Genomic DNA, 24,782 nt, shown 5'->3' with positions numbered 1-24,782 from the left:
TGACATCAGCGCTCTACTTCATCTCTACCTCGGTTTGCGCCAGCGTGAGTTCGTCTTCCTTGAGCACCGTCGTGGTCTTGCAAAACTCGCACGTGATCTCTACCTGGCCATCCTCGGCGAGAATCTTGTCGACCTCCTCCTTGCCCAGGGACGCCACCGCGCGAAGCATTCGCTCGCGCAGATCGTTGGGTTCGCACGGGCCGTACTCTGGCGTCATCCGAGTTACTAATTCGCGGTTCTCCCCGAGTTCACCCAAAACTCTCTGCGCGATCTGCTCCGCGGTCAGCCCCTCTGACACGAGTTCCGTGCTCGACGGCAGGGCCGGAATCGTGCGCTCGAGCGCCTCGATCGTCTCATCGCTCGCAAAGGGCAGGATTTGCACCATGAATCCACCGGCGGCGATAACCTCACACTCACGATTGATCGACACCCCCACCGCGATCGCAGCACCAACTTGTTCGCTCTCGGATAAATACCCAGCGACGTCCTCGGCGATTTCCCCCGTACGAATCGCGACGCTTCCGCTGAACGGCGCCTTCATCGACGGATGCGCCCTGCTCACCGTGAGCACCCCTTTCCCCACCGCCGCACCGACGTTCAATTTTCCATCCGATCTCAACGGCGGATCCGCTTTCGGATTCGTCACCATCCCCTTCGCCTTACCGTCGTGCGTGCTCACCGCCACGAGTCTCCCCAGCGGTCCGTCGCCCGCGAACGTCAACTGCGTCGTCTCGTCCTCCCCCTTGAACGTTCCGAGCAACAGCGCGCACATCAACGACCGTCCCATCGCCGCCGTCGCCGTCGGCGCCGTCTCGTGTCGTCTCGCGCCCTCTCGCACGAGCGACGTGCCCACGACCGCCACGACCGCCACCTCTTGATTCGCCGACATCACTCTGTACACCTCGTCCGCGGCCGTGCTCGCGCGCGTTCGCGCGCTTCCCGCCCCGCGCGCGTGCGACGGCCGCGCGCGCCGACGATTCGCGCGCGAGCGCAGCGCGCGCGCGCACCGCGTCGTCGCGCGCATCGCAATGTGCATCGTGCCGCGGCGCCGCGAAGTGACGTCGACCGCGCGCGTCGGCGGCGTTCGGGCCCGCGCGCGGTCACACGTCGACCCGCGCGCGCGCGGATGACGTCCGCGGACGCGCGCGCGCGGGCGCTGGCGTTCGCGCCGCACGCGAGCGCGCCGGACGGGGGGTTTTGGGCGCGCGTGGCGAAGATGAAACTGAGCGAGACGATGCTGCGTGAATCTGGAATTTCGTGTGCGTGTCGCGTGCGCGCGGCGAACAGGGCGGAGATCTCTGGCGCGCACGCGTTGGATCACGAGAGCTTCGATGGGTTGAACGCGTCGGATGGGGGCGATGGCGGTGGTGGGTGGGTGGCGCGAGGCGACGCGAGACTGTTGAACACGCGAGAGGGCGTGACGACGTTCGACCGAGAGGCGTACCTACGAGAGATCGGGGAAGAGATCTTGAGAGACATCGAGAGTGGCGACGCTGAGCGGGATCCGAGTAGGTTGATGCGGTTCGGTATGATTGCGTACGCGTGCCTGAAGAGTTGGTCGTTTACGTATTGGTTCGCGTTTCCGGCGGCGACGAGCGCTGAGTTTACAATAACGTCGACGAGCGTCGAGAAAATGCGAGCAGAGGACGAGGGAGACGCGATGCGAGCGCAAGCGTGCGATAATTGGATCGCGAGCGGTGGGGCGTTCGCGTGGTTATTGGACGAAGACGGCGCCTCGGCTCGGCCGCTTGCGGATTACTCAAACATCGTCGCGGAGGGGAGAAGACCGACGCTCGCGTTCGCGGATACGTGCGGGTCGGCGACGCATCCTGGATGGGCACTTCGTAATCTAGCGGTTTTAGCGTCGGCGAGTTGGGAAGCGAGCGAGTTGGATGTAGTGTGCGTTCGAACACGAAAAGGCCGCGTCGTCCCGGAGGCGTGCGTTAAGTTCACGATGTTCCTTCCGAAATTCGACAAGGATGCCGTAAAATTCGTTGGTTGGGAGCGCAACACTCGAGGTAAAATGGGTCCGCGCACGGTTGATCTCGGGACGAGCATGGATCCGACGCAGCTTGCATCGCAGGCGGTCGATTTAAACTTGAAGCTCATGCGATGGCGTTTGCTTCCAGAGCTCGACCAGGACAAGCTCGCATCGACGAAGTGCTTGCTCATCGGAGCAGGGACGCTCGGATGTGCTGTAGCGCGCACGCTCATGGGTTGGGGCGTGCGACACATCACGTTACTTGACTCAGGTCGTGTGTCCTATTCCAATCCCGTGCGTCAGACGCTCTTCGAGTTCAAGGACTGTTTCGACGGAGGGGCGCCGAAAGCGGAAGCAGCGGCAAATAAGCTCGCAGATATTTTCCCAGGGGTCAATTCTAGAGGTATTACGATGAGCATCCCAATGCCAGGGCACAGCGTCAGTAACGATCTCAAGGAAAGTGTGTTCAGGGACATCGATGCTCTCGAGACGTTGATCGATGAGCATGACGCGGTGTACGTGCTAACGGACACCAGAGAGTCTCGGTGGCTTCCGACGGTAATCTGTGCGAGCAAGGACAAGCTTTGCATCAATACCGCTCTTGGATTCAACACATACGTCGTGATGCGACACGGGTGTGGTGTTGATGCAGACTCGGATGAATCGAGGCTCGGATGTTACTTTTGCAACGATGTCATGGCGCCGGCGAACAGCACACGAGATCGAACGCTCGATCAGCAGTGCACGGTCACCCGTCCAGGGCTCGCTCCGATCGCGAGTGCGCTCGCGGTCGAGCTCATGGTAGCCTTGCTTCACACAAAGGATGGATCGAAGACGGCGCCGCCGACGCGCAATGCCGACGACTCTGAGCCATCTCCGCTGGGCGTCGTTCCGCACCAAATCAGAGGATCGGTCGCCGGCTTCACGCAGACCATGTTCGACGCCCCCGCATTTCCTCGGTGCACCGCGTGCTCGCGCGCGATCGTCAATAGGTACCGAGCCGATCGCGAAGGATTCCTCATCAGCGTCTTCGACGATCCCAAGACGCTCGAGGACGCAACCGGTCTCACCGAACTCCTCGGTGCCGTCGATGCCGACGACGCCGAATGGCTGGACGACGACGATGATTTCTAGGTCGTCTTCCGCGATGCGATGTAATCTTTACCCTTTCCGCTTCGAACTCACTCACTTTTGGGCCAAATGTTTTGGCAGGGGAACAAACAAAAAATGTCGATTCGGCTTCTACCTCGCTGCACTCCCCCGCGTTCGCGCGCCACATCCCTCACCGCGCGCGACGATGGCGAACGGGAAGATGACGCCAATTGGGACGCAAATGCCCTCGGGCAGAGCGGACGAGTGCGTGTCCGAGCGCGCCAAACACCGAGCCGGGGGACTCAAAGCGACTTTGCGCCCGGTCGATCAGTTCACGCGCCGCTCCACGCCGTCGCCGACGACGACGGCGGAAGGAACGCGAACGTCGCCTATCGAGCACGCGTCGCGAGCTGCTCGAGCGGCGGGGGCGGCACATGCGTACCGAACGTTCGCGTCGAGTGGTTTGACTAGCGCGGCGACACCGACGCGGCGCGGACGCGAACGCGACGCGCCGACGTCGACGCCGATGTCGGCAAGCGTCAAAATGCTGGTAAGTGAAGCGATGACGTCGTTAAAGAAGGCGCGGTCGAGGGTGGAGGATTTGGTTCGAAGTCATCGTGGGGTTGGATTGAACTTTGAAGACGTGGCGCCAGCTTCGCCAACCATGAACGTCGCGGCATCGCCGTCGACGAGTGAGACGACGGCGGTGCGCGAAGATAGGGAGGCTGAACGAGAGGCAACGGAAATGTTGATCAGGTCAGCGAAGAAATCTATCGCGAAGAAGAGTGCACCGGTGTCACGTTCTCCAATGCGGTCGCCTTTGCCGTTACGCATGGAACGCTTTGATCCGAGCGCCCCAGTCGTCGTGTTGGCGGATTCCAAGGCGACGGAGAGTACGATGGTCCAAGGAAATGGTGAACGCGCCAACGGAGACGGAGTTTACGACGATGAGGTGACGTCGCAGTTGTCTCTGCCTCCAGGCTTTGACGCTAGCGAATTTTTAGAGGATGTCGCGCGGGACGAGCATGTCGTCGAGCCTTCGGAGACAGACGTCGAGAAAACTGATGAAGAAAACTCTGACAACAACATCGACAAGGTGATGGATCAACTGGACGTGTTCGCGAAGATGATGGCCAAGGTGGTCGCGAATACGCTGGACGAAATAAGCGCAAATATTGCGAGCAAGCCGGTGACGATTCCTTCGCCGAAAGCGAATAGGGTACCCACGTCGCCGAGACGAAGTTCGAGGCGTAGATCTGTCGCCGGCGAACCCGTGACGACACCGTCGCTCCGATCGAGTCACTCTGCAGCTCCCACAACGCCGTCGCGTCGATCAAAACGCCTGGCGTCGAAGGGCAAGGAGCGCACGTGAACTTAGGTCGCGCTGCGAAAACAATGTACGTAAACTGTAATAATTATAAATCGCCCTACCCGCTTGAGCACAACTGCTCCTCGAGTAATTCGTCCTCGCTCACGGTCTGAATGACGACCCCTTCGCCCTCCGGTTTTGCGCAGCACAGCAACGCGTAGCCCTTCTCCTCCACGTCGTCGCTCAGCATCGATCCCGACTGATCCACCGCTCCGCTGAGGACCTTTGCCGGGCACATCATGCACACGCCCATCTTACAATCGTACCGCAGGTCCAGACCCGCGTCGAGCGCGACGTCGAGGATGTTATCGTCGTCACCGACCTCCACCGTGACCGTCTGCCCCTCGTGGCGAATCTCCACGCTCACTGCCTCCACGCGCACGGTGGATCTTCCGCGGTTCGCACGCTTCACGGAACAAGACGCACGGCGCACTTTGGCATCGCTCATCGCGAACACCGACGCGCGCGCAGAGAGAGAGATCGGCATCGCTCGACGTAAAAGATTCTTGTGGATAAAGTCTGTTTAGCCGTAGCGTTCAGTGCTCGTTCCTGCGATCGACTCGCACGACGGTCGAGATTTAGAGTGGTATTAAGCGTTTCGCTATGCTTCTGAGAGGGGAACTCGAGCGGTGGGCGCGAGTGTGCGGTGGGCGCGTGGTGAAGTGAGGGTTGGATTGGAAACGCGAGCGGAACGGCGACGAAATCATTGACCGTACGTGCGAGCACCCTGGGCGAGGTACGAGCGCTCCTCCATAGTGTCCTCTCTACCGAGCACGCTGTTTCGGTGCGGGTATCTTCCAAACCGCTTGATCGTGGCGAAGTGTTGCACCGCGTGGTCATCGTACGCACCGGCGGGATCGACGCCGTCGATGAAGTCTTCATCGAAGCCACGAATGCGAAGCAGCGCGACGTGATCCGCGACGTCTTCGCTGTGCATAAGTGGCATCTCGACAAACATGCGCTCGAGCACGGACGCTTCGCGCATGAAACTATCGTCCCGCAGCGCCGCCCGGGCGAGCGCCGCCGCCGCAGCGTCGTCCCCGAACGCCCGCGCTGTCTTTCGATGAATCACTCGCGTGAACTGATCGAGCGTGATTATATCGGAGATAACCTGTTCGAGACCAATCGCGCGGACATCGACATCGCGAGAGGACGACGCGTAATGCTCGGATGTGGCTCTGTGATGCTCTGCGAACGAAGAAATTATCGTCGAGTCGTCCTCAGGCTTGGATCCAAACCACAGGGACATTTGCGCCTTGGTTGGTTTCGTCAGCACGCTCACGTCACTTCGAGCGGCGCCGAACCAGAAGCGATTGATAACCGCGGCGGGGAGGCGGGACATCTCTCGAGCGCGAGTGTGAAGCAACAGTTGGGTCAGTTGGGTGGTTGAGCCATGGAACAACCATTGTGTGCGTTGCAATAGTGGCCTAGGCGCGGCGTATTAGTGTTCTAAGAATCCGTGAGAGTTTTGACGTTTGGCCTTGTTTGCGGGCGACGAGGTGTCGGTGCGCCTCGTTAGGGCACGAATGCCATCCACGAGCGCGTGCTCGATGCGCATTGTGTAGCGAATGGCTTCTATGTGCGGCCACGTGGATTGCTCGCCTCGCGAGATGTATCGTTGCATGTCCATCTCCGTCGGGTGAAGAAGAATCTTTGAATAATCGGTCCACGTCAGCGAGGGTAGGATCGTTATGTGACCTCGGAAATCTTGCATGAGCACACCCTGAAGCGTGCGTACGAATCGAATGTCGAGCAAGTCCACCTCAAGAAGCTTCTGAATCGAATACTTGATGTTTAACAGCAGGAAATTGGCGACGCGCAGTAGCTTTTGGACGGCATTGCGTCGTTGGTAGCTCCGCGCGCTCTTTTGCTTGCGCCCGTGAGACTCCTCGGCCAAATGCAACACAAAGTTCAAGTGTGGGTTCACCTGAGATACGATGAAGTTGTTGCAGTTGAACAGCTCCGTCATGCGAGCCGAGGGAATGTCCTGCGTGATCGTCCCATCGTAGCTTTTCACATCGGGTGGATGAAAAGGAATCAGATTTCCATTCTTATCCTTGGCGAGGATCTCGACCGGGCGCATGAGACCGGGAAGCGCGCACGACGCACAAACCGCCGTGCGAATGAGCACGTTGGGCGATGTCAAGTGGTTCAAGACGTAGCCAGTCTGTGATCCAATCGAAACCTGGATCGAAACTGCCAATCCAGAAATCGCAAATCCTTCTTCGAACGTCGTATCACCAAAATACGCCTTTGTCGTCTTTGAAAATCCAGCCTCGTCCATAAGTACGCCGTGCTTCAAAAAGTGCAACGCCATTTTTATTGGAAGAGGAAACCAGCGACGACCAAAGCGAGTGGAAACGTCCGGTCGAATGCTCGTGACGATATCCTTGGGCGAGTGGCAAGCCAGAAACGCCGCAACAATGGACCCACCACTCGTGCCGGAGATAACCTGCGGACACAGACCTTGTCGAAGCAACGTGAGCAAAACGCCAAAATGATACATCGCCAGAGCACCGCCGCCTGATAAACACAGCGCCGTTCTCCCGAGCGAACGATACGACTCTCGCAGAACCTTGAGCATCTCTCGCGCGGTTTCCTCATCGTCGGTGGTTGACATGTATTCAATTGCCGCTACGATTTCGTCGTTAAAGGCTTGCACGAGCACCTTCGTGCCGACGCGCGCAGAGCGCAAATGAAGCAAGCGGTCGATTCCCGCAAAGTTTCTGTGCAACACCGTTCGCAAACACAGACCGAGGGACGTGATATCGCCGCGCTCACGCGCTGTCTTCATCGTATTCAGATACACCTTCACCAGAACCTTGTCGTAAGCGTCACTTTTGTCATCCAGCTTCCAAGCGGATCCGCCCTCGCCGACTTCAGCGGGAAACGCGTCGAGCTTGTTCGCGATGGTGCGCCACGCTTCGTACGTCTCAGTCCGCTCGAGCTCCGCGAGCGTCTCCTGTCGAAGTTTACTGTAATGCGCGTTCGCTCGTCCTTTATGATCGACCCCTCCTGCGCTCTCTCTGACCTTGACGCGCGCGCGATGATACCACGACGGCAACACGTACTTGTTCAGAACGATGGCCAAGTGTACCATCGCCAACAACACAGCGTTCACGCTCAGCAACGCGATCTCGGCGAACATCAACACCAACGCCAACGCGTGCGCCGCCGCGTTCGGAAAAATAGGCGGTGCGAGCGCCAACAACATCGCGGCGAGGATGACCCGTAGCACACGCACGCCAATGGCAGTAGCCACTTCGATCCAAACGTGCGCGAATGCCATTACTAACGCGACGTAAAATGCGATCGCGAACGCCAACAACGCCGTAGCCTTAACGACAATCTTTCGATTCTCCGCCACCCATCCCGCGGAAGCGAGTTCGCCGAACGTCGCTCGCGCGCTCTCCACCGCTTCGCTGAACGACTCCAACCGCCTGCGAAACGCGCGCGCGGTTCCGCTCGCCGCTGGGTCCCCATCGCAGTCACTCTTCTCCTTCGTGGACGCTCGCTGGACGACATCATAACCGGTATCGTCTTCTCCGTCGTCTCCATCGTCGTCGTCGTCGTCGCCCAGAACGACGCTGCGTCGACCGTCATCCATCGAAAAGTCATCCTCGAACACCGAAGCCGCGGACGTGCTCACGATCCCTCGTCTCTGCAGCGACGACGGCGACGCGTTCACGTCGACCGCGAGACTCGGCATACCGCGCGCGCGCGCGCGAACGCGCCCGTCGTCGACTGACGCGCGCGCTACCGTTGCAGCGCTGGTAGGGTTCAGGGTTTAGGCGTGATCCTGAGGCTGCCGACCCAAACATCAGAACGTTTCTGAAGGCCGCTTCTGACGCCACAGGCGCGCGCGTCTCGCTCGTCATGGCGCTCGCCGCGCGCGCACGCGTCCACGCCCCAGCGTGCGCGCGCACGCGGGTCCAGCGACGCGCCGTGACGCAGGGACGAACCCAAAAATGTGTCAAGAGCCCGCTGGGATTATCTGTATCTCGACGTAAACAACGCGACGCCGTCGTGACGCAGAGCTTCTTCGGCGTCGGAGCGCCCGAAGCGTTGGTGATCGGTGTCGTCGCGCTGTTGGTGTTCGGGCCGAAGGGGTTGGCGGACATCGCGAAGCAACTGGGGGCGACGATTCGTGAGTTCCAGCCGACGATCAGGGAGCTGCAAGACGCGTCGAGAGAGTTCCAAGACACTTTGCGGGACGAGATCGAGAAACCGCTGGAAGAGGTGAAGCAAAGCGTGGTGGCGCCACCGCCGCCGAGGAAGCGAGAGGCGCCGGTGGGCGAAGGTTTGAGTGAAGGGGCGAAGAGGGAGGCGAGCGCGTCGGTTTCGTTTAGCGAAGACGCAAACTCGAGCGACTCTTTCAAGAGCGAAAACGGATCGTTCTCTTCGAGCGAAGACTACATCGACAACGACATGAAGGCGCGTGCAGCGGCCGAGGCGTGGGGCGCGAGCGCGGAGCAAGAGGCTTCCGAGGACGCGGCGCGGGCGGCGGAGGAAAAGGAGGAGCAAGAGGTGCTCGCGCTCGAGGCCGAGGCTGATAACCAACTCGAGGAGGGCATGAAGTAACGTCGAACACACAGCTTTTTTAATAACTATCACCCGACACACCCAAACGACGCGCGCGCACGCACTCGCGCATGGTCTCACATCGCGGCTCTCCGCCATCCTCATTTGCCGCCTCTCGCGCGCGGAGTCCGACATAGATTAGGATTAGTACCATGACGAGCTCCCCGAGCACGCCATCGCGCGATGACGCGCACGCGGGCGCACGCGCACACGACGTCGTCACACCCCATCGTGGCTCGCGCGCGTTCGAATCGAGCGACAGCGAAGCGGAATCTTTGGATGACGAAACGCTTAGGCAATTCACCGATGTTTCAATGTTCCACCAAAACACGGGCACGACGGACGATCCCGACGGAACGTCGGACAGCGTCGGGGACTCCTTGAGCGCGATCGATCGGGAAAACGCGTTGTTCGACGTCGTGGTACGAATGCGCACCGGGTTGAGCGACGGGAAGCATCGAAGGAGGTTCACAAAGCATAAGAATTGTTTCACGGGACGGCAGGCGGTGCAGTGGATGGTGTCGTCGCGCACGGTGAGGGACGCAGAGGAGGCGGTGAAACTGGGGAACGATCTCATGGCGGCAAAGCTTATAGTGGGGGTGACGAAGAGCGGGCGGGCGAAGTTTGAGAAGCGTTCGCACTTGTACGCCTATCACTTGGGGGTGGCGCCGGGAATATCCGCGGCAAAGTATTACGTTTCGACCGAGATGATGTCGGTGGAGGCGAAGCTTAAAATGGTGAAGAGAGTAGTCGATGGACATACCTCGATCGTCGAGGCGCTTTCAAGAGAGCACGCGGGGACGATGGAGAACGTCGAGCGGTTGATTGCGACGCTCAAGCTCGAGTTGAGCGTCCTGCGCGCAGCAGTCATCGCGCTCGTCGTGTACTCGCTCATGCCGTTGTTCCACAGGGACGCAGCGGCGATTGCGTCGGTAGCGGGCGTGGGGATGGAGTATCTCAGCACGCTGATCGTCGTGATCGCGGGTGTCGCCGTGGTTGCTTCCAGTCTCTTGAGCATCAGTCACTTTGATCTGTCAATACGAACTATGTTTGAGGCGAAAGAAGGAGCGAAGGAACTCGGAGATGATTTCGATGAAAAGCCGCAAGCTAGGAAAAGGATTTCGCTGAAGGAATTGCCCGATAACTATACAGCTCAGCGCACCCCGTCGACATTCTTGCAAGCTTCTGCACAGACACTTCAGCGTACGGCGTCCAGGCTGATGCACTTGCAGTCGAAGAAGAAATTGCGCCCAGAGGAAAGGGCGGGACCACCGCCTTCGATCCCGCCCGAGTTATGGGTAGACGCGCCGTGCGCGCTGCGTTTCTCCCCAGAGGATGCACACAAGATCGTTCAAGAGGACCAACTTCCCGACAACATGGTGAGGGCGCAGGTACCGTTTGAGATTGACTCAGAGATTTTCAAGGGACGAATGATCGTTTTCATTAAGGGCCTGGATAACACTCCGAAGCACATTTTCGCTGGAAAAGCGCGTACGATTCAACTCGCGATTCAAGGGAAATTCAAACGCGAAGTTGCGATGGATGAGTGCGTCATCGGTCAGGCGCTTACGAAACCACTGATAAATCTCCCATCAAGATGGCTGCTTGCGCTGTGCGTTCGTGTCGTCAGAGGCTACGGTGAGAACTGGGGCATCGATTTGTCTATGCCGACGGACGATAATCCGTACATGCTTGCTCCCATGGCGCTCGCGGCGCAAGCAATGAGTTGCGAATACGAGGGCGATGTGCAAGACATAGAAGGGGCCATAATCGAAAACGTCGACACGAGGGCCGACATTTTCGCCCCTGGCACTACGCCGCGCCAGCGCCAGAAGACGTTGAAGGGTCTCCTGCGAAAGGCCAGGAAAGGTGAGGGTGAGATGCCCAAGTTTGACACGGAACGCGTGTGGACTTTCGGCTTCTGGCAGTCTCAAATCAACTTCTTGACGTACAGAATAGATTTAGGCGTCGGCGTCTTCAATCTGCTGAAAGTGATGAATGGGCAGCCGTTGTGCTTTTGTTCCTCTCTGCGAAGTGGCGAGATTTTGTTCAGGCTAGAAGTCTGGCATCGCGAACTCCTTGAAGCTGCACGGGTTGCGCATGAGAAAGAAAGGAACAGGCGTTCGAGAACTTCACTCGAGAAGTCGCTCGATTCGTTTGCTTTCTCACAGAGCGCTGAACGAGAGGCTGGTGCATAATTGTAGTCGTGTAATATTTAAAGTTGGCGGCATCTTCATCGAACGGTTTGTGTCGATTGCTGTAGGTAATGTTACAAAGATGTTCAAAGACCACCTGGCGTCTTTACAGATGTCTTCAGATTAACTCTGAGGTGAATCAACGCTCGGATTAACCAGTGCACTTCTTGCCACATAACGTGAAGATGAGTGTAAAGAGGATGGCCAAGACGATGACACCTACGAGCACCTTCATCTTCATGTTTTCGCACCACATCCTTCGTCGAAGCTGTCGACCCGTCTTGTGAAAGTTGTCCGCCTGGAATCGCAGAGCGTCGCTCTTATCCACGAGAATCTCGATCTTTTCCCCTCTGTCGAGCACCTTCTCGATGTTATCCATCATGATCTCCTTCACCTGGCTCACTTGCTGTTGCACCTGACTCACCTTGCTCACCGCCTCTGGGTTCGCCGAGCAAAACTCTAGGTGTTCCTTAAGTCTCGGCGCAAACGATTTGTTAAGTGAGTGCGCGATCGCGTCCTGCGCCTCCGACGCGTGATCCCTCGCAAATTCCGCCTTGATTCGATCCAAGCACGCGAAGGGGACGTGTCGACCCTGTGAGCTATCGGCGACGACGAGGTACGTGAACCCGTTTTCCACGACGTAGTTGAACGTGTGCCCATCCGCAGTGTACGTGAATCGCGTGTTATCCTCCGAGATCTTCTCCAGTGCCTGCGTCGTCGAGCGAAAACATCACTCGTCAGTCCATTTACGCTACCAAACCGCCACGGTCGCCGGTAAACTCTACACACGCCGCATAACCGTCGTTACGAAATCGATCGAAATCGCCCGTTCCCCTGGGAATTCTGACGACGCGTCGCCTTCCCGTCGCGTCGTCGCCGTCGTTGCGACACGCACCTGCGTCGCGATGGTGCTGAAGTTCCCGGAGTATCCGGTGTACTCCGCGAGCACGGTGGTACGTCGAGCGACAAAGGCGTAGATCAGCGGCATGGTGAGATCTACCGAGCGTCGGGCACTGATGCTTTTCTCTCAGGCGGCGGAGTGGTCGTGGAGAAGACGTTTCGCACGAAGAGACGCCGGACGCGGAGACGCTGGACGCGGCGACGCGATATACATTTAGTGCAATGTTCGATGACAATGAGTCGTCGTGAGACTACCGTGTGTTTCTCTTCTTGCTCAAAGCGGACCAGTAGAGATCCTCGTATCGCTTGCTCGGCTCGAACCAGCCCCAGTCACAGGACATCGCGCGGTCGACGAGGGCGAGGGACTCCCAGCGTTCGCGATCGTAGAAGGCGTCGAGAGCGCGAATGACGGCGGAATCGATGTCTCGAGTCTCCGTGCCGTCGAAGACGAAGCCATTCGGCGGGATGCCCGCCGTGGCGCAGCGCGTGCTGTCGTTTTCGACGTCGAAGACGGTGTCAGCCAAGCCTCCAGTTCGACGAACTACCGGAACGGTCCCGTAGCGCATGGCGATCATCTGTGTCAGACCGCACGGCTCAAACATTGACGGGACGAGGAGGAAATCGCAACCGGCGTAAATCAAGTGCGAGAGCGGCTCGTCGTATTTGAACATGAAGCCGCTTCGACCAGGATACTTTTCCTTCATCTCCTTGGCGAGCGAGTTGAAATCGTGCTGGTGCGCTGGATCGGGCGCATTTCCGAGCAAGACGAAGGTAGCTCCCCGCTCCAAAACGCGGTAACACGCGTGTTTGATGAGATGGATACCTTTTTGAGCGGTAAGGCGTGAGACAACGCCAACAATAGGGGATCCTTCCGGATGCTCCAGACCGAGACGGTTGCAGAGTTCGGCAGCGGCGGCGCGTTTACCGTCGATAGCGTTGGATCTGTTGTAGCCGACGGGCAGAAACTTGTCGTTGGCAGGATTCCAAATATCCGTGTCGATTCCGTTCCGAATCCCGATAAACTTGTCTTTTGAGGGAGCGATGGCGTGATGAAAGCGTACTTCGTCTGCGTACGTCGGACTCACGGTCGTGGCAATGTCACAGGACTCCATTCCTCGACGTATACGATCGACACCAAACTGCAAATTATGAACCGTGAGTGCGGTCGCAGCGTTCGGGTAACCAGCCCAAGTCGCCGCCGCGGTTTGCCAGTCGTGCGTGTGGATCACGTCCACTTCCTGTTGCTTGCTTCGCAACCAAGTAAGCGTCGCGTCGGTGAAGAAATCAAAACGTACGTGATCGTCTCCACGCCCATAGATGCACCCGACATCGAAAAAACCATTTTCAGGTCGCAGAAGAGTCACTGGGACGTCTTCAACCCATCCCTTGTACACCTGGACGACAGTTTTTTCATGTTTGAACTCTCCTGCGCGGTGATATCCGTCAACATTTTCAAACTGTGCGATGTCGTAATGAGGGACAAAAACTTCGACCTGGTGCCCGTCTTCTTGGGTTGCCCGGGCCAGTGCTGTTACGACGTCACCCATACCACCAACCTTTGCGATCGGGGCCATTTCAACTGCGACGTGGACGACTTTCAGGATGGGCGCTGGTCCCGAGCCGTTGACAATGACGGTGTGATAGTCCATGCCGTTGTTGTCATCCACTTGAGACACCTCGGATGGGACATCTGAGTCCATAAACTTCAAGTCAAGCACGTGTGCGTCTTGTGGGGCCTTCACAGTTAGCTGCATGCAACCCAACGAATCGCTAAACTGCATGATTGACGGACCAAAAGAGTTTTCATGGTTCCAACGGTTCCAGGAGCCTTGACAGTGAACCTTTTGCGAGTTCGCCAGAGCGCTACCTTCGACTCTATAATAAATCGTGACATTCTCCCCGGCCTCCGGCTGGTGCGGAATCGTATGCACACGATTCAGCGAGCCATCTCTGGTCTTAGCAAGGAGCGATCGGGAGCGGCGACGTTCATGACTCTCCGCTCTTTCTCCCGCTCTCTGAGCGCACTTTTCGATAAAATCACGTTTGCTCGCTAAATCAGTCTCAATTTGCTCCACGATCAGATCTTCGTGTGATCGTTGTTGGTCTTGCTCCACCGCACACTGATAGTCTTTCCTTGAATTGTTGTCGTAAACATCATTCGCATCGCTGAAAACGAAATCTATCGAACTTGCTCCTTCGTGGACGTCGAACTCACCCACTACCCAGTCACCTTGATCGCGAACACGGTGATCCACATTTCGCTCCTTCGCATCCACGGCCAGCGGAATCATGCCAATTTTCTTAGGTACTCCAAGTGTCCACCCGTCGAACCCCACGTGAATGAACACTTGGCCGTCACGTGACATCTTAGACAATGTGTGTCGATTGTATATGATGCGCGCACGTTGTGATGACTTGACGTCCCCGATAAAATAGTACACTCCGTCCTTTGTTTTCGTCATCTGATCGGTCACGATAGTCTTCTTTTTTCTCTCCCGTTCATCCACAAATCTTATAGCCTCGCCCTTAATGGCCTCTTCCAGTTGACGTCGGACGCGCTCTCGTACCTTGTCTCCATGAGCAGTGACGGCGCTATCCGAAACGACAACAGCCGGTACCTCTGTAGAGACGCCCTCAATCTGCGGAACCGAACTCGATGCGGCCGTTTGAGTCGCCTGGCGTTCCATCGCGACCAGTTTCTGCAGCGCATCATCGCGCTCTTCGATGAGTTTCTGAATTCGCTCTTCGTTGAAAACTCGTGACTCGCTTGAATCTGCCAGCTCGCTCAGCGCCGCGTCTCGTTCTTGAATAAGCTTCTGAATGCGGTCCGTTTCCGAAGCTGCTACCGCATCGGATGAAGAAAGCTCTGCTAACGCTGCACCTCTTTCTTTCGACAGATCGACAAGTTGTTCTTCGAGCGCTCGCGTAGTCAGCGTAGAGGCTTCCAAAAGTTCTCGAAGCGTATTTATCTCTTCCTTCTGCGCCGCAACGAGCTGTTCGAACAGCTGGATGTCGCTCTGCTCCGTGCCCGATCCCTGATTGACTTCACTGCGGAGATTCTGTTGTTCGATGGCCGCGACTTCCAACTCCCTCTTAGCTGTCACTAACAGCTCTAAGAGCTTCTTTGACTCTTCTACCGCGGAATCACGACCGAGCACCGCTGCGTCACGCTTGTGAGTCATATCGTTCAGATGGAGCTTTGTCTCATTGAGTTCGGCTTCCAAGCTTTCCATCGCCGCCTTTACGGTATCAAGTTTGCCCTCAAGCTTCAACACGACTCCGTTGGATTCGTTATTTTGCTCCTCCTTCGTCTTCTCCAGTTCAGCCCGCAAGCGCTCAACCTCTTTTCCTGCGACTTCATTGGCTTGTAGCAACTGCTCGCTCATATCTGCGAGTTTGATTCCAGCTTCATCGGCTACTTTCGACGCGGCATTGAGCTCGATCTGAAGACTTGTAATTTCTTTCTCACCCGCCTCGATCACATCATCAAGTTGCTCGCGCATGACATCGATAGTGCTTGCGGCTTCTTCCGCTTTCCGTTTGGCCGCGTTGAGCTGAATCTGCAGCAATTCGACTTCCTGTTCAGCCACCTCTCGAGCTTGCGACAACTGCTCGCGCGTCTCAGCGAGTTTCGCGCCCACATCGTCGGCGTTCGCCTCGCTCTTTTCGAGTGCGAGCTCGAGCCGCGCGATCTCTGCAGTCGCGCAATCAAAATCAGATTGGAGCCGCGAGTTGTCTTCCGCTGACGAAGCGAGTGCGCTCATCGCTTCCTTAGCTTTCTCGAGCTCAGCCTGTAGACGTTCGACGTCCTGTTCAGCCACCTCTCGAGCTTGCGACAACTGCTCGCGCGTCTCAGCGAGTTTCGCGCCCACATCGTCGGCGTTCGCCTCGCTCTTTTCGATTGCGAGCTCGAGCCGCGCGATCTCTGCAGTCGCGCAATCAAAATCAGATTGGAGCCGCGAGTTGTCTTCCGCTGACGAAGCGAGTGCGCTCATCGCTTCCTTAGCTTTCTCGAGCTCAGCCTGTAGACGTTCGACGTCCTGTTCAGCCACCTCTCGAGCTTGCGACAACTGCTCGCGCGTCTCAGCGAGTTTCGCGCCCACATCGTCGGCGTTCGCCTCGCTCTTTTCGAGTGCGAGCTCGAGCCGCGCGATCTCTGCAGTCGCGCAATCAAAATCAGATTGGAGCCGCGAGTTGTCTTCCGCTGACGAAGCGAGTGCGCTCATCGCTTCCTTAGCTTTCTCGAGCTCAGCCTGTAGACGTTCGACGTCCTGTTCAGCCACCTCTCGAGCTTGCGACAATTGCTCGCGCGTCTCAGCGAGTTTCGCGCCCACATCGTCGGCGTTCGCCTCGCTCTTTTCGAGTGCGAGCTCGAGCCGCGCGATCTCTGCAGTCGCGCAATCAAAATCAGATTGGAGCCGCGAGTTGTCTTCCGCTGACGAAGCGAGTGCGCTCATCGCTTCCTTAGCTTTCTCGAGCTCAGCCTGTAGACGTTCGACGTCCTGTTCAGCCACCTCTCGAGCTTGCGACAACTGCTCGCGCGTCTCAGCGAGTTTCGCGCCCACATCGTCGGCGTTCGCCTCGCTCTTTTCGAGTGCGAGCTCGAGCCGCGCGATCTCTGCAGTCGCGCAATCAAAATCAGATTGGAGCCGCGAGTTGTCTTCCGCTGACGAAGCGAGAGCGCTCATCTCTTCCTTAGCTTTCTCGAGCTCAGCCTGTAGACGTTCGACGTCCTGTTCAGCCACCTCTCGAGCTTGCGACAACTGCTCGCGCGTCTCAGCGAGTTTCGCGCCCACATCGTCGGCGTTCGCCTCGCTCTTTTCGAGCGCCGCGGTGAGTCGTTCGACCTCCGTCTCCGCGACTTCAAGGGCTCGCGTCAACCGCTCGCGCGACTCCGCGGCACCGATCTCAATCTGCCCCGTCCGCGCGGTCGCGCTATCCAGCTCCACCGTGAGACGTTCAAACTCCTTCGTCGCGGCGTCGAGCTCGATTCTGAGCGTCTCCGCCACCGCGCTCGCGCGCGCCGCGTCCTCCGCGTCTCTCTCGCGCTCCTCCCGCGTCGCCGCGAGCTCGATCTGCAAACTCCTCAACTCCTCCCGCAACAGCGCCTCGCGCGCGTCATCCGCGTCCTCGATCGCCAACGCATCATCCATCGCGGCGTCATCGTCGTCCACCACCGTCTCCGCGCGCGCCATCGCGCGCTCGCGCATCGTTCGCACGCGCTCGCGCGTCCCGTCCACGCGATCCGTCTCTTGCCCCGACGCCGCCGCGCGCCCGTCGCGCGCGCGCGTTCGTCGCCAGCGCCGAGACGCGTCCGTCGTCCGCGCGCGCGCGGCCGTCGCCCGCGCCATCGTCGCGCACGCGCGCGGCATCGGTCGACGCGCGTCGCGCGATCGCGTCGACCGGTGGTCGGACGTCCACCGGTCGGCGTCGCCTTTGGAATGTAACTCGACCGGTCGATCGACCGGTGTCGAGACGCCTTTCACGCGGTCGGCGCGCGATCGACGGAAGAGGCGTCGGACGCGCGCGCGCGTCGCCATGGGGGCGTCGCGGCGTCGAAAGCCGCGCCGAGGGGGGGCGCGCGACGGCGACGCGGGCGCGGGCGCGGGCGCGGGCGCGGGCGCGGGCGCGAGGGGCGACGGCGCGGCGCGGGACGGCGCGAATGACGGGACGGCGGCGACGGCGACGGCGACGGCGACGGACGACGGCGGCGGCGACGAGCGCGCGCGCGCGCGGGCGATCTGGCGCGAGGTCGTGGTCGAGGTCATGGCGCGGGACGACCGTGGCCGAGGGGCGAGAGACGCGACGACGGTGGTGGAGACGTTGCGACGCGACGGCGCGTCGGGCGGGCGGGACGGGTGGGACGAGGAACGCGCGCGGACGATCACGCTCGGCTACGGCGAGCTCGAGCGGGAAGTTTTGGAGACGCTGAAGGATTTGTTGAATCGGGGGGTGGTGGAGTGCGTCGATGATTCGTTACCGGTGGGTCAGCGACCGCGGTTGGCGTTTCGGAAGCGGTACAAGTTGGCGAAGGGCGTCGCGGAGGCCATGCGGGCGATGACGGGGGCGGGAGCGTCGACGAGCGATGTGGAGATTGTAGATGAGAGTAGCGATGATGCGTCGGCGAGCGACGAGGACGGTTCGTCGAGCGCGAGCGATGATGAGGAAGATGATGATGACCATCACGATTTCGACGATTCGTTCGATGAGATCACGGATGACGACGAGAATCATAACTTTTCCTTCAATTTGGAAGAGCACGAACAGAGTGACAGTGATGAACACACATATGGCACGATGGACACGCTTCACGACCAGGTGGTCGACTTTGTGAAGAAGAATCAAATGTCGGATCACGAGGTTGGGAGGAGGAAACACGTGTTCGACGCGATTGAACGCGCGATCGCTCGACAGTATCTCAATCACAAGGACTGCTCGTTGCACGTGTTCGGGAGCGGGGCCACGGGCTTGGCGCTCGCGGGGGCGGATTTAGATTTAGTGTTGCTAGGTGTTGGGCCGCAGTCACGCAAGGGCGGCGGTGGGGGGTTCACGAGAAGCGAGCGTGAGGAAATCGTACAACATTTAAGAAAGATGGCGCGGTACTTACGGCAGGTGAACGCCGTGTCGCGAGCTGAGGTCATCGCCACAGCGAAGGTGCCGATCGTCAAGATGAAGAGCGCGTCTCCACCGTACATCGCCGTCGATCTGTCGTTGGGAACAACGAACGGTTTGGAAGCGGTGTACTGGATTCGCGAACAAGTCGAGACGTTCGCGGCCCTCAAACCGTTAGTTTTCTATCTCAAGCGTCTGCTAGCGACACACCACCTAAACGACGCCTCCACCGGTGGGTGCGGAGGGTACCTCCTTGTTTCACTCGTCGTGTCTCACCTAAAGCAGACGGGCTCCGTAGGGGCGGTGAATAGACCTGGCATGCTCGGAGATCTCCTTCTCGGGTTTCTTCGACGATTCGGTAGCGTCTTCGATTACAAAACGAATGCGGTCGCGGCCGGGCGAGAGTCCGGAGTGATGTCCTGCGCCGATCTCCCTGGACCACCATTCGGCACGAGGCCTTATATTATGGCGGAAGATCCACAAGAACGATTCCGTTGCTTCACAGCTGCCGCGTATCGCTTTAGAGAGGTGCAGAACTTGTTTCGTCTCGCCGCGGAGCACATGACGGTGTCGGGCGAGCTATCGCTTCTGAGCGACGTTGCCGCACCGGCGCCGCGCGCTACCGGATCGTTCTTTAAGGGTGGCCAAGTTATCAAGGTGCGAAAGGGATCGAACGCGACGTCCCACAAGTCAGGAGCGTCGGGATCAACGAAGACGAAACCGGGCGGAATGAGTCACCTCTTCCGCAAGGCTAACGCAAAGAGCAGTTTCGCTGAGAACAAAGCAGACTGGACCGATGGTGGCGGGGGTAATCGTAAGCGCCCTCGCGCCGCCACGGCGTGGTCGTCCGACGGACATAAAGGCCATGGCGGCCACTCAAACGCACCCGCCAAGCGCCGCCGACTTCCCGGCAAACCCGGCGCCGGTGCCAAACCAGGCGCCAAAAAACCACCCCGAGCCGCCCGCGCCAAGTCTCCCACCGCGAAGAAGAAGAACAAACCGGGCGCCAAGAAGCGTTCGCGCTAGACTCTCTCATCGCATTGTTGTACCAGCCATTCTTTCCAATCGTCTTTGCTCGTCGTCGCTCGCGTCCAATTCCAACCAACTTCCAGCGCTATCCACTCCCGGCGGCGCGTGACGTCGTCACCTGTCGACGCGTCGACGTCACCCACCGCGCTTCGACGCGAACGATTCGAGAAGGATGACGCGAGGCACGACGTGCGCCCACGCGCGCGCCGCCATCGCGCGCGCGTCTCAACGCGCGGCGAAGAACGCGCGGCGACCATCGACGTCACCAAAAGCATCGTCGTCGCTCTCCCGTGCGCGACGGGCGACGACGACGCGGGCGACGAGCGCGAGTGCGCTCGCGGACGTCCTGCGACAGCTCGACGTCGACGGATTGTACGGCGCGGCGGCGACGGGCGCGAGTGAGTTGATGCGGACGCTGGAGACGCTGGCGGGCGACGCGGCGGCGCGCGCGAGCGCGACGACGGGAGACGTGGCGATCGAGGACTTGACGCGAGCGCTCGGGATTGAGAAAGATACGATAACGGTAGAGGTGTATCAAGCGCTCGCGCTCGGGTTCGCGGGGGCGCTGGCGATGGTAAACAGCGGTGAGGAGGAGGCGCGCGCGGGCCCAGCGAGTGGAGACGTCTTGCCGACGACGTACGACGTGGAAAAGATTCGGGCGTACTGGAGTAAGCGACCTTTGGCGATCGCAAAGCGCTCGTTGAGCTTGCTGCTCGATGTTGCGGGTTGGGTTAGCGCTTTGTTGGTGGATATTCAGACGAAGAGTGTGGAGAAGAACTCCGTCGAACGTGCCGGTCAACTGAAGGACATCATCGCCAAGCAAGGCCCAGCGTTCGTGAAGGTTGGTCAGGCTGTCGCGATCAGACCGGATCTGCTCCCACCGGCGTACCTCGCGGAGCTGCAAACTTTGCTTGATGGCGTCAAGGCGTTCTCGAACGACGAGGCGAAGGCGCTCATCAGAGAGCAACTCGGCAAGCCGCTTGATGACATTTTCGAGGATGTGTCGGCGTTCGATAAACCTGTTGCGGCCGCGTCAATCGGCCAAGTTTATAGGGCTCAACTGAAGCGAACGAAGATGATGGAAGCGGAACAAGATACATGGGGTGCGGAAGTTGCCGTCAAGGTTCAGCGGCCGCAGATTCTCGACGTGGTCACCTTGGACTTGCTCGTCATCAGAACGGTTCTTCAGTATTTGGCCAAGTTACCAAAAGACGGACCGTTGGGGCAGATTCAGCAAGGTGCCGAGGGTTTCCTTCCAGTCCTGGACGTTGCCGCGGAGAGATTCCTGGAAGAGTTGGATTTCGGCATGGAAGCCTCGAACGCGTCTCGGTTCGAAGCCGATATGAACAGCGTTGCGTTTGTTCGCGGAAGCATCAAGGTTCCGCACGTGTATAGGAGCGTGAGCACGCGTAAGGTCCTCACGCAGGAGTGGGTAACTGGTCGTAAGCTCACTGAGATTGACGAAAACACTAGCAAGGAAACGCGTGAAAAGCTCGTCGAGACGCTTCTAAATGCTTACATGGTGCAATTTTTAGAAAGTGGGTTCCTTCACGCGGATCCACACCCAGGGAACTTTTTGCTACAAGATGATGGAAAGCTGTGCATTCTGGACTACGGCATGATGACCACCATTAGCGAAGAGCAGCGCATTGCTTTCGTGGAGTACATCGCGCACCTGAGCGCGAAGGAGTACGACAAAACGTTGGCTGATCTAGTCAACCTCGGATTCGTACCACCGGAGCTCGCTGACGATCCGATTAATCGCTCAATCGTCGTGCCCGTGCTTGCGGAGACTCTCGAGACGCTGTACGGCTCCGGCGGAGGTATCACGACAAAGACTGATGCGCTCAATGCGCAACAAAGTTCTCGCGTCGGCGAATTGAGCGACAAGCTCGAAGCTCTCGGCAAGGAGTACCCACTGCAACTGCCGCCATACTTCGTGCTCATTTTGCGTGCATTCGGGACACTTGAAGGACTTGGTTTGTCGGTGGATTCGAACTACGCCATCGTCGATGAGTGCTTCCCATACATCGCTCGTCGCCTTCTGTCCGACGACTCGCCGCGTATGCGCGACGCACTTCGTTCGTTCGTGTACGGCGGTAGCGACCGCCTGCGTGTGAGCCGCGTAAAGGACATTGCCGGCGGCTTCTCCCGATTCACAAACTCGATGGGCGCGACCGAAGCGGTGGCGACGACGGATCCCACTCGGCTCGACCCCGCAACGAAGGATGCACTCGCGATCATCTTCAATGAGAAGGGCAACTACTTGCAAGATCTCGTCGTGGAAGAGGCAGTCCGCGCAGCGGATGCAGTCAGCCGTTCTGGCGCCGCGACTGCATGGCAAGTGCTAGGGCAAGCGTGGCCGCTCGCCGCCGCCGCGTCTGTTACGCCGCTGGCTCTCATACCGGGCTTGAACGGGGCCATCGTCTTATCGGCGCTCGCGTCTCAGAATAAGCAAGCGATCTCACTCACGTTTGAGGACAAGAAAAACCTGGCACTTTTGCGATCCATCGTCGAGCTCATCTCCCCGGAGGGCTGGTCCCAATCTCTAACCAGGGCTGTCAGCTCCAGTCGCGAAGTTAGTTCGCAGATCGAACCGGAATCTATTCGCTCCATAGGAACCGCTGTCGCTCCCGGGTTGCGTCGCATGTCCAGTAACTTTGGTGAAAAGCTTGGGCAGCGCTTGACGGACCGCTCGCGACAAGACTTTGAAAAATCCTTCCCTCGACCAGTCTCACGATGATTCCGAGACGACGTTAGCGTGTAAATGCAAAGCAGATAAACGATAAATGATAACATTATTACTAAAAGCCCGAGCAGTCGATGCCCATCGCTTGCGTCGGCGCCGTGGCGCCGAAGATGCATAGTCCAATTCTGTTCTTCGCATCCGTCTTGTCGTTATTAGCCCACACAGCCGACCCGTACGCCTCCCTCGCCGCCCTCCCCGTGATCGTTCCGTTCGTCAACCCCCTCGCCAGTGGCACCCATTCCGCGAGCTTCCTCGAGTCCACGTTCCCGCCTCGCACCAGGGCCACCACCTTGCTCGTCATCAAGAACGAGCGTCCTTGCTCGCTCTGAGAATATCTAGTCTTGTTACGCCCGTACCAAGCCTTCACGAACGCGTCGTCCACGTCGCTTCCGCGTCCATCCGCCAGACGCTCGCACGCATCCAACACCGCGAGCGTGTCCTCGATGTACTCGGCGCTCGCGAGCGCCGCGCGCGCGTGAAGCGCGATCGGAACCCCGACGATGCCTCCGAGTAATCCTCGTCGCGTCGTCGATTCATCTCCCACGACGCGCGTCGACGCGTTCACCGAACGCGCGCTCGCGGCGACGACGGCGGTGCCCCCGCGCGTCTTTCGAGCGCGATCGACGCTCGAACGGACGACGTAACGCGCGTCGAGAAGCGATGACATGCGCGTTCGCGTCGATAACTGACGCCACGCAGCGCGCCGCGCCTCGGTCGCGCACTTCACGACGCGTCTCGGGTCGACATGTCCACCGCGCGCGCGGCGAGAGAGGTTATGCGACGCGTGGCGTCCACCGCGGGCGCGATCGAGGCCCGATCGGCGCTCGCGGGCGAGGGAATCGACGCGATCGGCGGTGCGAGGACGATCCCGTCGATGATCGCCCGTCAGCAGACGCGCTGGATCGGCTCGCGCGGCGTCCCGGACGAGTACGGGCAGCCGAAAACTGGTGGAACATCGTTTCTGGGAACGCCGAAGAACCACCGGGCGCTGTTGGAGCGCCGACCGCTGTCGCCGGACGTGTTCGACGCGGATGGGAGCTGGCGGGCGCACTACAAGTTTCCCGTCGTCGCGCTGAGCTCAATCACGAATCGCGTCACGGGCGTCGTTCTGAGCGGTGCGGTGAGCTCGGCGGGTGTGATCGCGCTCGTCGGGGGGGCGGAAGCGGTGCCGGCCGTGATCGAGCTGGTAAAGGCGCAGTCGCCGGTGGGCGTCGCGCCGTTGAAGTTTGCGCTGAGCTTTCCGTTCGTGTTTCACACGCTCGGTGGGTTCCGACACTTGGTGTGGGACGCTACAACCAAAGGAATCGATAATGCGAGTGCGAAATCGACCTCCGTGGCGCTCTTCGGGGCGAGCGCGGCGGCGAGCGCGGCTTTGGCGGCTTACACGTGGTGAGGCTCAAGTCAATTTTTCTCGGGACACGTCCTCCTTGTATTGCTACACAAATCTGTCAACTGAAATAAATACATAGCGCGCTCAAAGTTCGAACAGCTCAGGCATCTTTTCCATGAGCGTGTCGACGTCAAGTAAAGAATCAATCGCGACGTCGAACTGCGTGAGGTCCTCGACGCTCGGTTCCTCGCCCCGCGTTTTGATGAAAACCGTCTTCATACCGAGCTCCTTCGCCGTCTTTAAATTCTTCACACTGTCCTCGAACATGACGCAACGCCGCGGATCTACGTCGCCCAAGTGCGCTAAAACCTTCTCGAACGCTTCCTTTTGCGGCTTGCACACCGGCGCGGTGAAGACACCGCCGAAGACTTGCTCAAATACGTCGCTCTGTTCCGGATCGAGCTTCAAACACCGCAAAGCGTTCAATCCCTGCGTCTCGCTCGTGTTCGTGAACACGCACTTCCTGTGGGGCATCTTCCGAATCACACTCTCTAAAACCTCGTCGTAACTCAAAAACTCCTCCACCCCCGAGCGACAATACGCCGTGAACTCATCCTGCGTGCCGACGTCGAAGCCCAAGTCTCTCAATCCCTTCCACGCCTGACTCGCTCGCCCAAACGCCCGCTCGCGCGTCTCGCGCGCTTCCTCTTCACTCATGCCGTACCGTTCCATCAGAAACGTTCGCTGCCTCGACCGCACGCGCTCGAGGTACCCGTTCGCGCCGTCGTAGAGCACTCCGTCCAAATCAAAAACCAAAACATCGATTCGATTCGACGCGCGCGCCCTCGTTCGGCGCGCGCGCGCGGTGACCGAGCGACGCACCGGCGCGCGCGCGAGCGCTTTCGCGACCCGCGCGCGCATGCCGCGACGCGCGCGCGGCGATC

At 59.1% G+C, this 24,782-nt stretch overlaps 15 protein-coding genes across 15 annotated transcripts; 7 read left to right on the top strand and 8 right to left on the bottom strand.

The window, feature by feature from the left end:
* Positions 1–13: 13 nt before the first annotated feature.
* Positions 14–1,036, bottom strand: OT_ostta06g03250 (Heat shock protein Hsp33, N-terminal; the record flags this gene model as incomplete). The annotated part of the gene is made up of 1 exon (XM_003079916.2): positions 14–1,036. The coding sequence occupies one exon, from the start codon at positions 1,034–1,036 to the stop codon at positions 14–16; it is 1,023 nt and encodes a 340-aa protein (XP_003079964.2).
* A 90-nt stretch (positions 1,037–1,126) lies between these two features.
* Positions 1,127–3,115, top strand: OT_ostta06g03240 (Ubiquitin-like modifier-activating enzyme Atg7; the record flags this gene model as incomplete). Its single annotated transcript, XM_003079915.2, has 1 exon — positions 1,127–3,115. The coding sequence occupies one exon, from the start codon at positions 1,127–1,129 to the stop codon at positions 3,113–3,115; it is 1,989 nt and encodes a 662-aa protein (XP_003079963.2).
* A 163-nt stretch (positions 3,116–3,278) lies between these two features.
* OT_ostta06g03230 (unnamed product) lies at positions 3,279–4,445 on the top strand (the record flags this gene model as incomplete). The annotated part of the gene is made up of 1 exon (XM_003079914.2): positions 3,279–4,445. The coding sequence occupies one exon, from the start codon at positions 3,279–3,281 to the stop codon at positions 4,443–4,445; it is 1,167 nt and encodes a 388-aa protein (XP_003079962.2).
* A 55-nt stretch (positions 4,446–4,500) lies between these two features.
* On the bottom strand, positions 4,501–4,929 carry OT_ostta06g03220 (2Fe-2S ferredoxin-type domain; the record flags this gene model as incomplete). Its single annotated transcript, XM_003079913.2, has 1 exon — positions 4,501–4,929. The coding sequence occupies one exon, from the start codon at positions 4,927–4,929 to the stop codon at positions 4,501–4,503; it is 429 nt and encodes a 142-aa protein (XP_003079961.2).
* Positions 4,930–5,145: 216 nt separating this feature from the next.
* Positions 5,146–5,784, bottom strand: OT_ostta06g03210 (Tetratricopeptide-like helical; the record flags this gene model as incomplete). Its single annotated transcript, XM_003079912.1, has 1 exon — positions 5,146–5,784. The coding sequence occupies one exon, from the start codon at positions 5,782–5,784 to the stop codon at positions 5,146–5,148; it is 639 nt and encodes a 212-aa protein (XP_003079960.1).
* A 99-nt stretch (positions 5,785–5,883) lies between these two features.
* Positions 5,884–8,151, bottom strand: OT_ostta06g03200 (Patatin/Phospholipase A2-related; the record flags this gene model as incomplete). Its single annotated transcript, XM_003079911.2, has 1 exon — positions 5,884–8,151. The coding sequence occupies one exon, from the start codon at positions 8,149–8,151 to the stop codon at positions 5,884–5,886; it is 2,268 nt and encodes a 755-aa protein (XP_003079959.2).
* Positions 8,152–8,318: 167 nt separating this feature from the next.
* OT_ostta06g03190 (Sec-independent protein translocase protein TatA/B/E) lies at positions 8,319–9,023 on the top strand (the record flags this gene model as incomplete). The annotated part of the gene is made up of 1 exon (XM_003079910.1): positions 8,319–9,023. The coding sequence occupies one exon, from the start codon at positions 8,319–8,321 to the stop codon at positions 9,021–9,023; it is 705 nt and encodes a 234-aa protein (XP_003079958.1).
* A 152-nt stretch (positions 9,024–9,175) lies between these two features.
* On the top strand, positions 9,176–11,221 carry OT_ostta06g03180 (Winged helix-turn-helix DNA-binding domain; the record flags this gene model as incomplete). The annotated part of the gene is made up of 1 exon (XM_003079909.2): positions 9,176–11,221. The coding sequence occupies one exon, from the start codon at positions 9,176–9,178 to the stop codon at positions 11,219–11,221; it is 2,046 nt and encodes a 681-aa protein (XP_003079957.2).
* A 148-nt stretch (positions 11,222–11,369) lies between these two features.
* On the bottom strand, positions 11,370–12,206 carry OT_ostta06g03170 (Synaptobrevin; the record flags this gene model as incomplete). Its single annotated transcript, XM_022984060.1, has 2 exons — positions 11,370–11,927; positions 12,114–12,206. The coding sequence occupies 2 exons, from the start codon at positions 12,204–12,206 to the stop codon at positions 11,370–11,372; spliced, it is 651 nt and encodes a 216-aa protein (XP_022839257.1).
* A 163-nt stretch (positions 12,207–12,369) lies between these two features.
* Positions 12,370–17,313, bottom strand: OT_ostta06g03160 (Carbohydrate binding module family 25; the record flags this gene model as incomplete). Its single annotated transcript, XM_003079907.2, has 1 exon — positions 12,370–17,313. The coding sequence occupies one exon, from the start codon at positions 17,311–17,313 to the stop codon at positions 12,370–12,372; it is 4,944 nt and encodes a 1,647-aa protein (XP_003079955.2).
* A 571-nt stretch (positions 17,314–17,884) lies between these two features.
* OT_ostta06g03150 (Nucleotidyl transferase domain) lies at positions 17,885–19,756 on the top strand (the record flags this gene model as incomplete). Its single annotated transcript, XM_003079904.2, has 1 exon — positions 17,885–19,756. The coding sequence occupies one exon, from the start codon at positions 17,885–17,887 to the stop codon at positions 19,754–19,756; it is 1,872 nt and encodes a 623-aa protein (XP_003079952.2).
* A 175-nt stretch (positions 19,757–19,931) lies between these two features.
* Positions 19,932–22,502, top strand: OT_ostta06g03140 (Importin-beta, N-terminal domain; the record flags this gene model as incomplete). Its single annotated transcript, XM_022984059.1, has 1 exon — positions 19,932–22,502. The coding sequence occupies one exon, from the start codon at positions 19,932–19,934 to the stop codon at positions 22,500–22,502; it is 2,571 nt and encodes an 856-aa protein (XP_022839256.1).
* A 61-nt stretch (positions 22,503–22,563) lies between these two features.
* Positions 22,564–23,175, bottom strand: OT_ostta06g03130 (unnamed product; the record flags this gene model as incomplete). The annotated part of the gene is made up of 1 exon (XM_022984058.1): positions 22,564–23,175. The coding sequence occupies one exon, from the start codon at positions 23,173–23,175 to the stop codon at positions 22,564–22,566; it is 612 nt and encodes a 203-aa protein (XP_022839255.1).
* Positions 23,176–23,253: 78 nt separating this feature from the next.
* Positions 23,254–23,901, top strand: OT_ostta06g03120 (Succinate dehydrogenase/Fumarate reductase,transmembrane subunit; the record flags this gene model as incomplete). The annotated part of the gene is made up of 1 exon (XM_003079901.2): positions 23,254–23,901. The coding sequence occupies one exon, from the start codon at positions 23,254–23,256 to the stop codon at positions 23,899–23,901; it is 648 nt and encodes a 215-aa protein (XP_003079949.2).
* An 81-nt stretch (positions 23,902–23,982) lies between these two features.
* Positions 23,983–24,759, bottom strand: OT_ostta06g03110 (HAD hydrolase, subfamily IA; the record flags this gene model as incomplete). The annotated part of the gene is made up of 1 exon (XM_003079900.1): positions 23,983–24,759. One exon carries the CDS (start codon positions 24,757–24,759, stop codon positions 23,983–23,985), a length of 777 nt encoding a protein of 258 aa, XP_003079948.1.
* Between the last annotated feature and the right edge of the window lie 23 nt (positions 24,760–24,782).

The sequence above is a fragment of the Ostreococcus tauri genome (assembly GCF_000214015.3).
Source record: "Ostreococcus tauri WGS project CAID00000000 data, contig chromosome 06, whole genome shotgun sequence".
NCBI classification, from domain to species: Eukaryota; Viridiplantae; Chlorophyta; class Mamiellophyceae; order Mamiellales; family Bathycoccaceae; genus Ostreococcus; species Ostreococcus tauri.
This window is presented reverse-complemented; position numbering and strand designations above follow the sequence as displayed.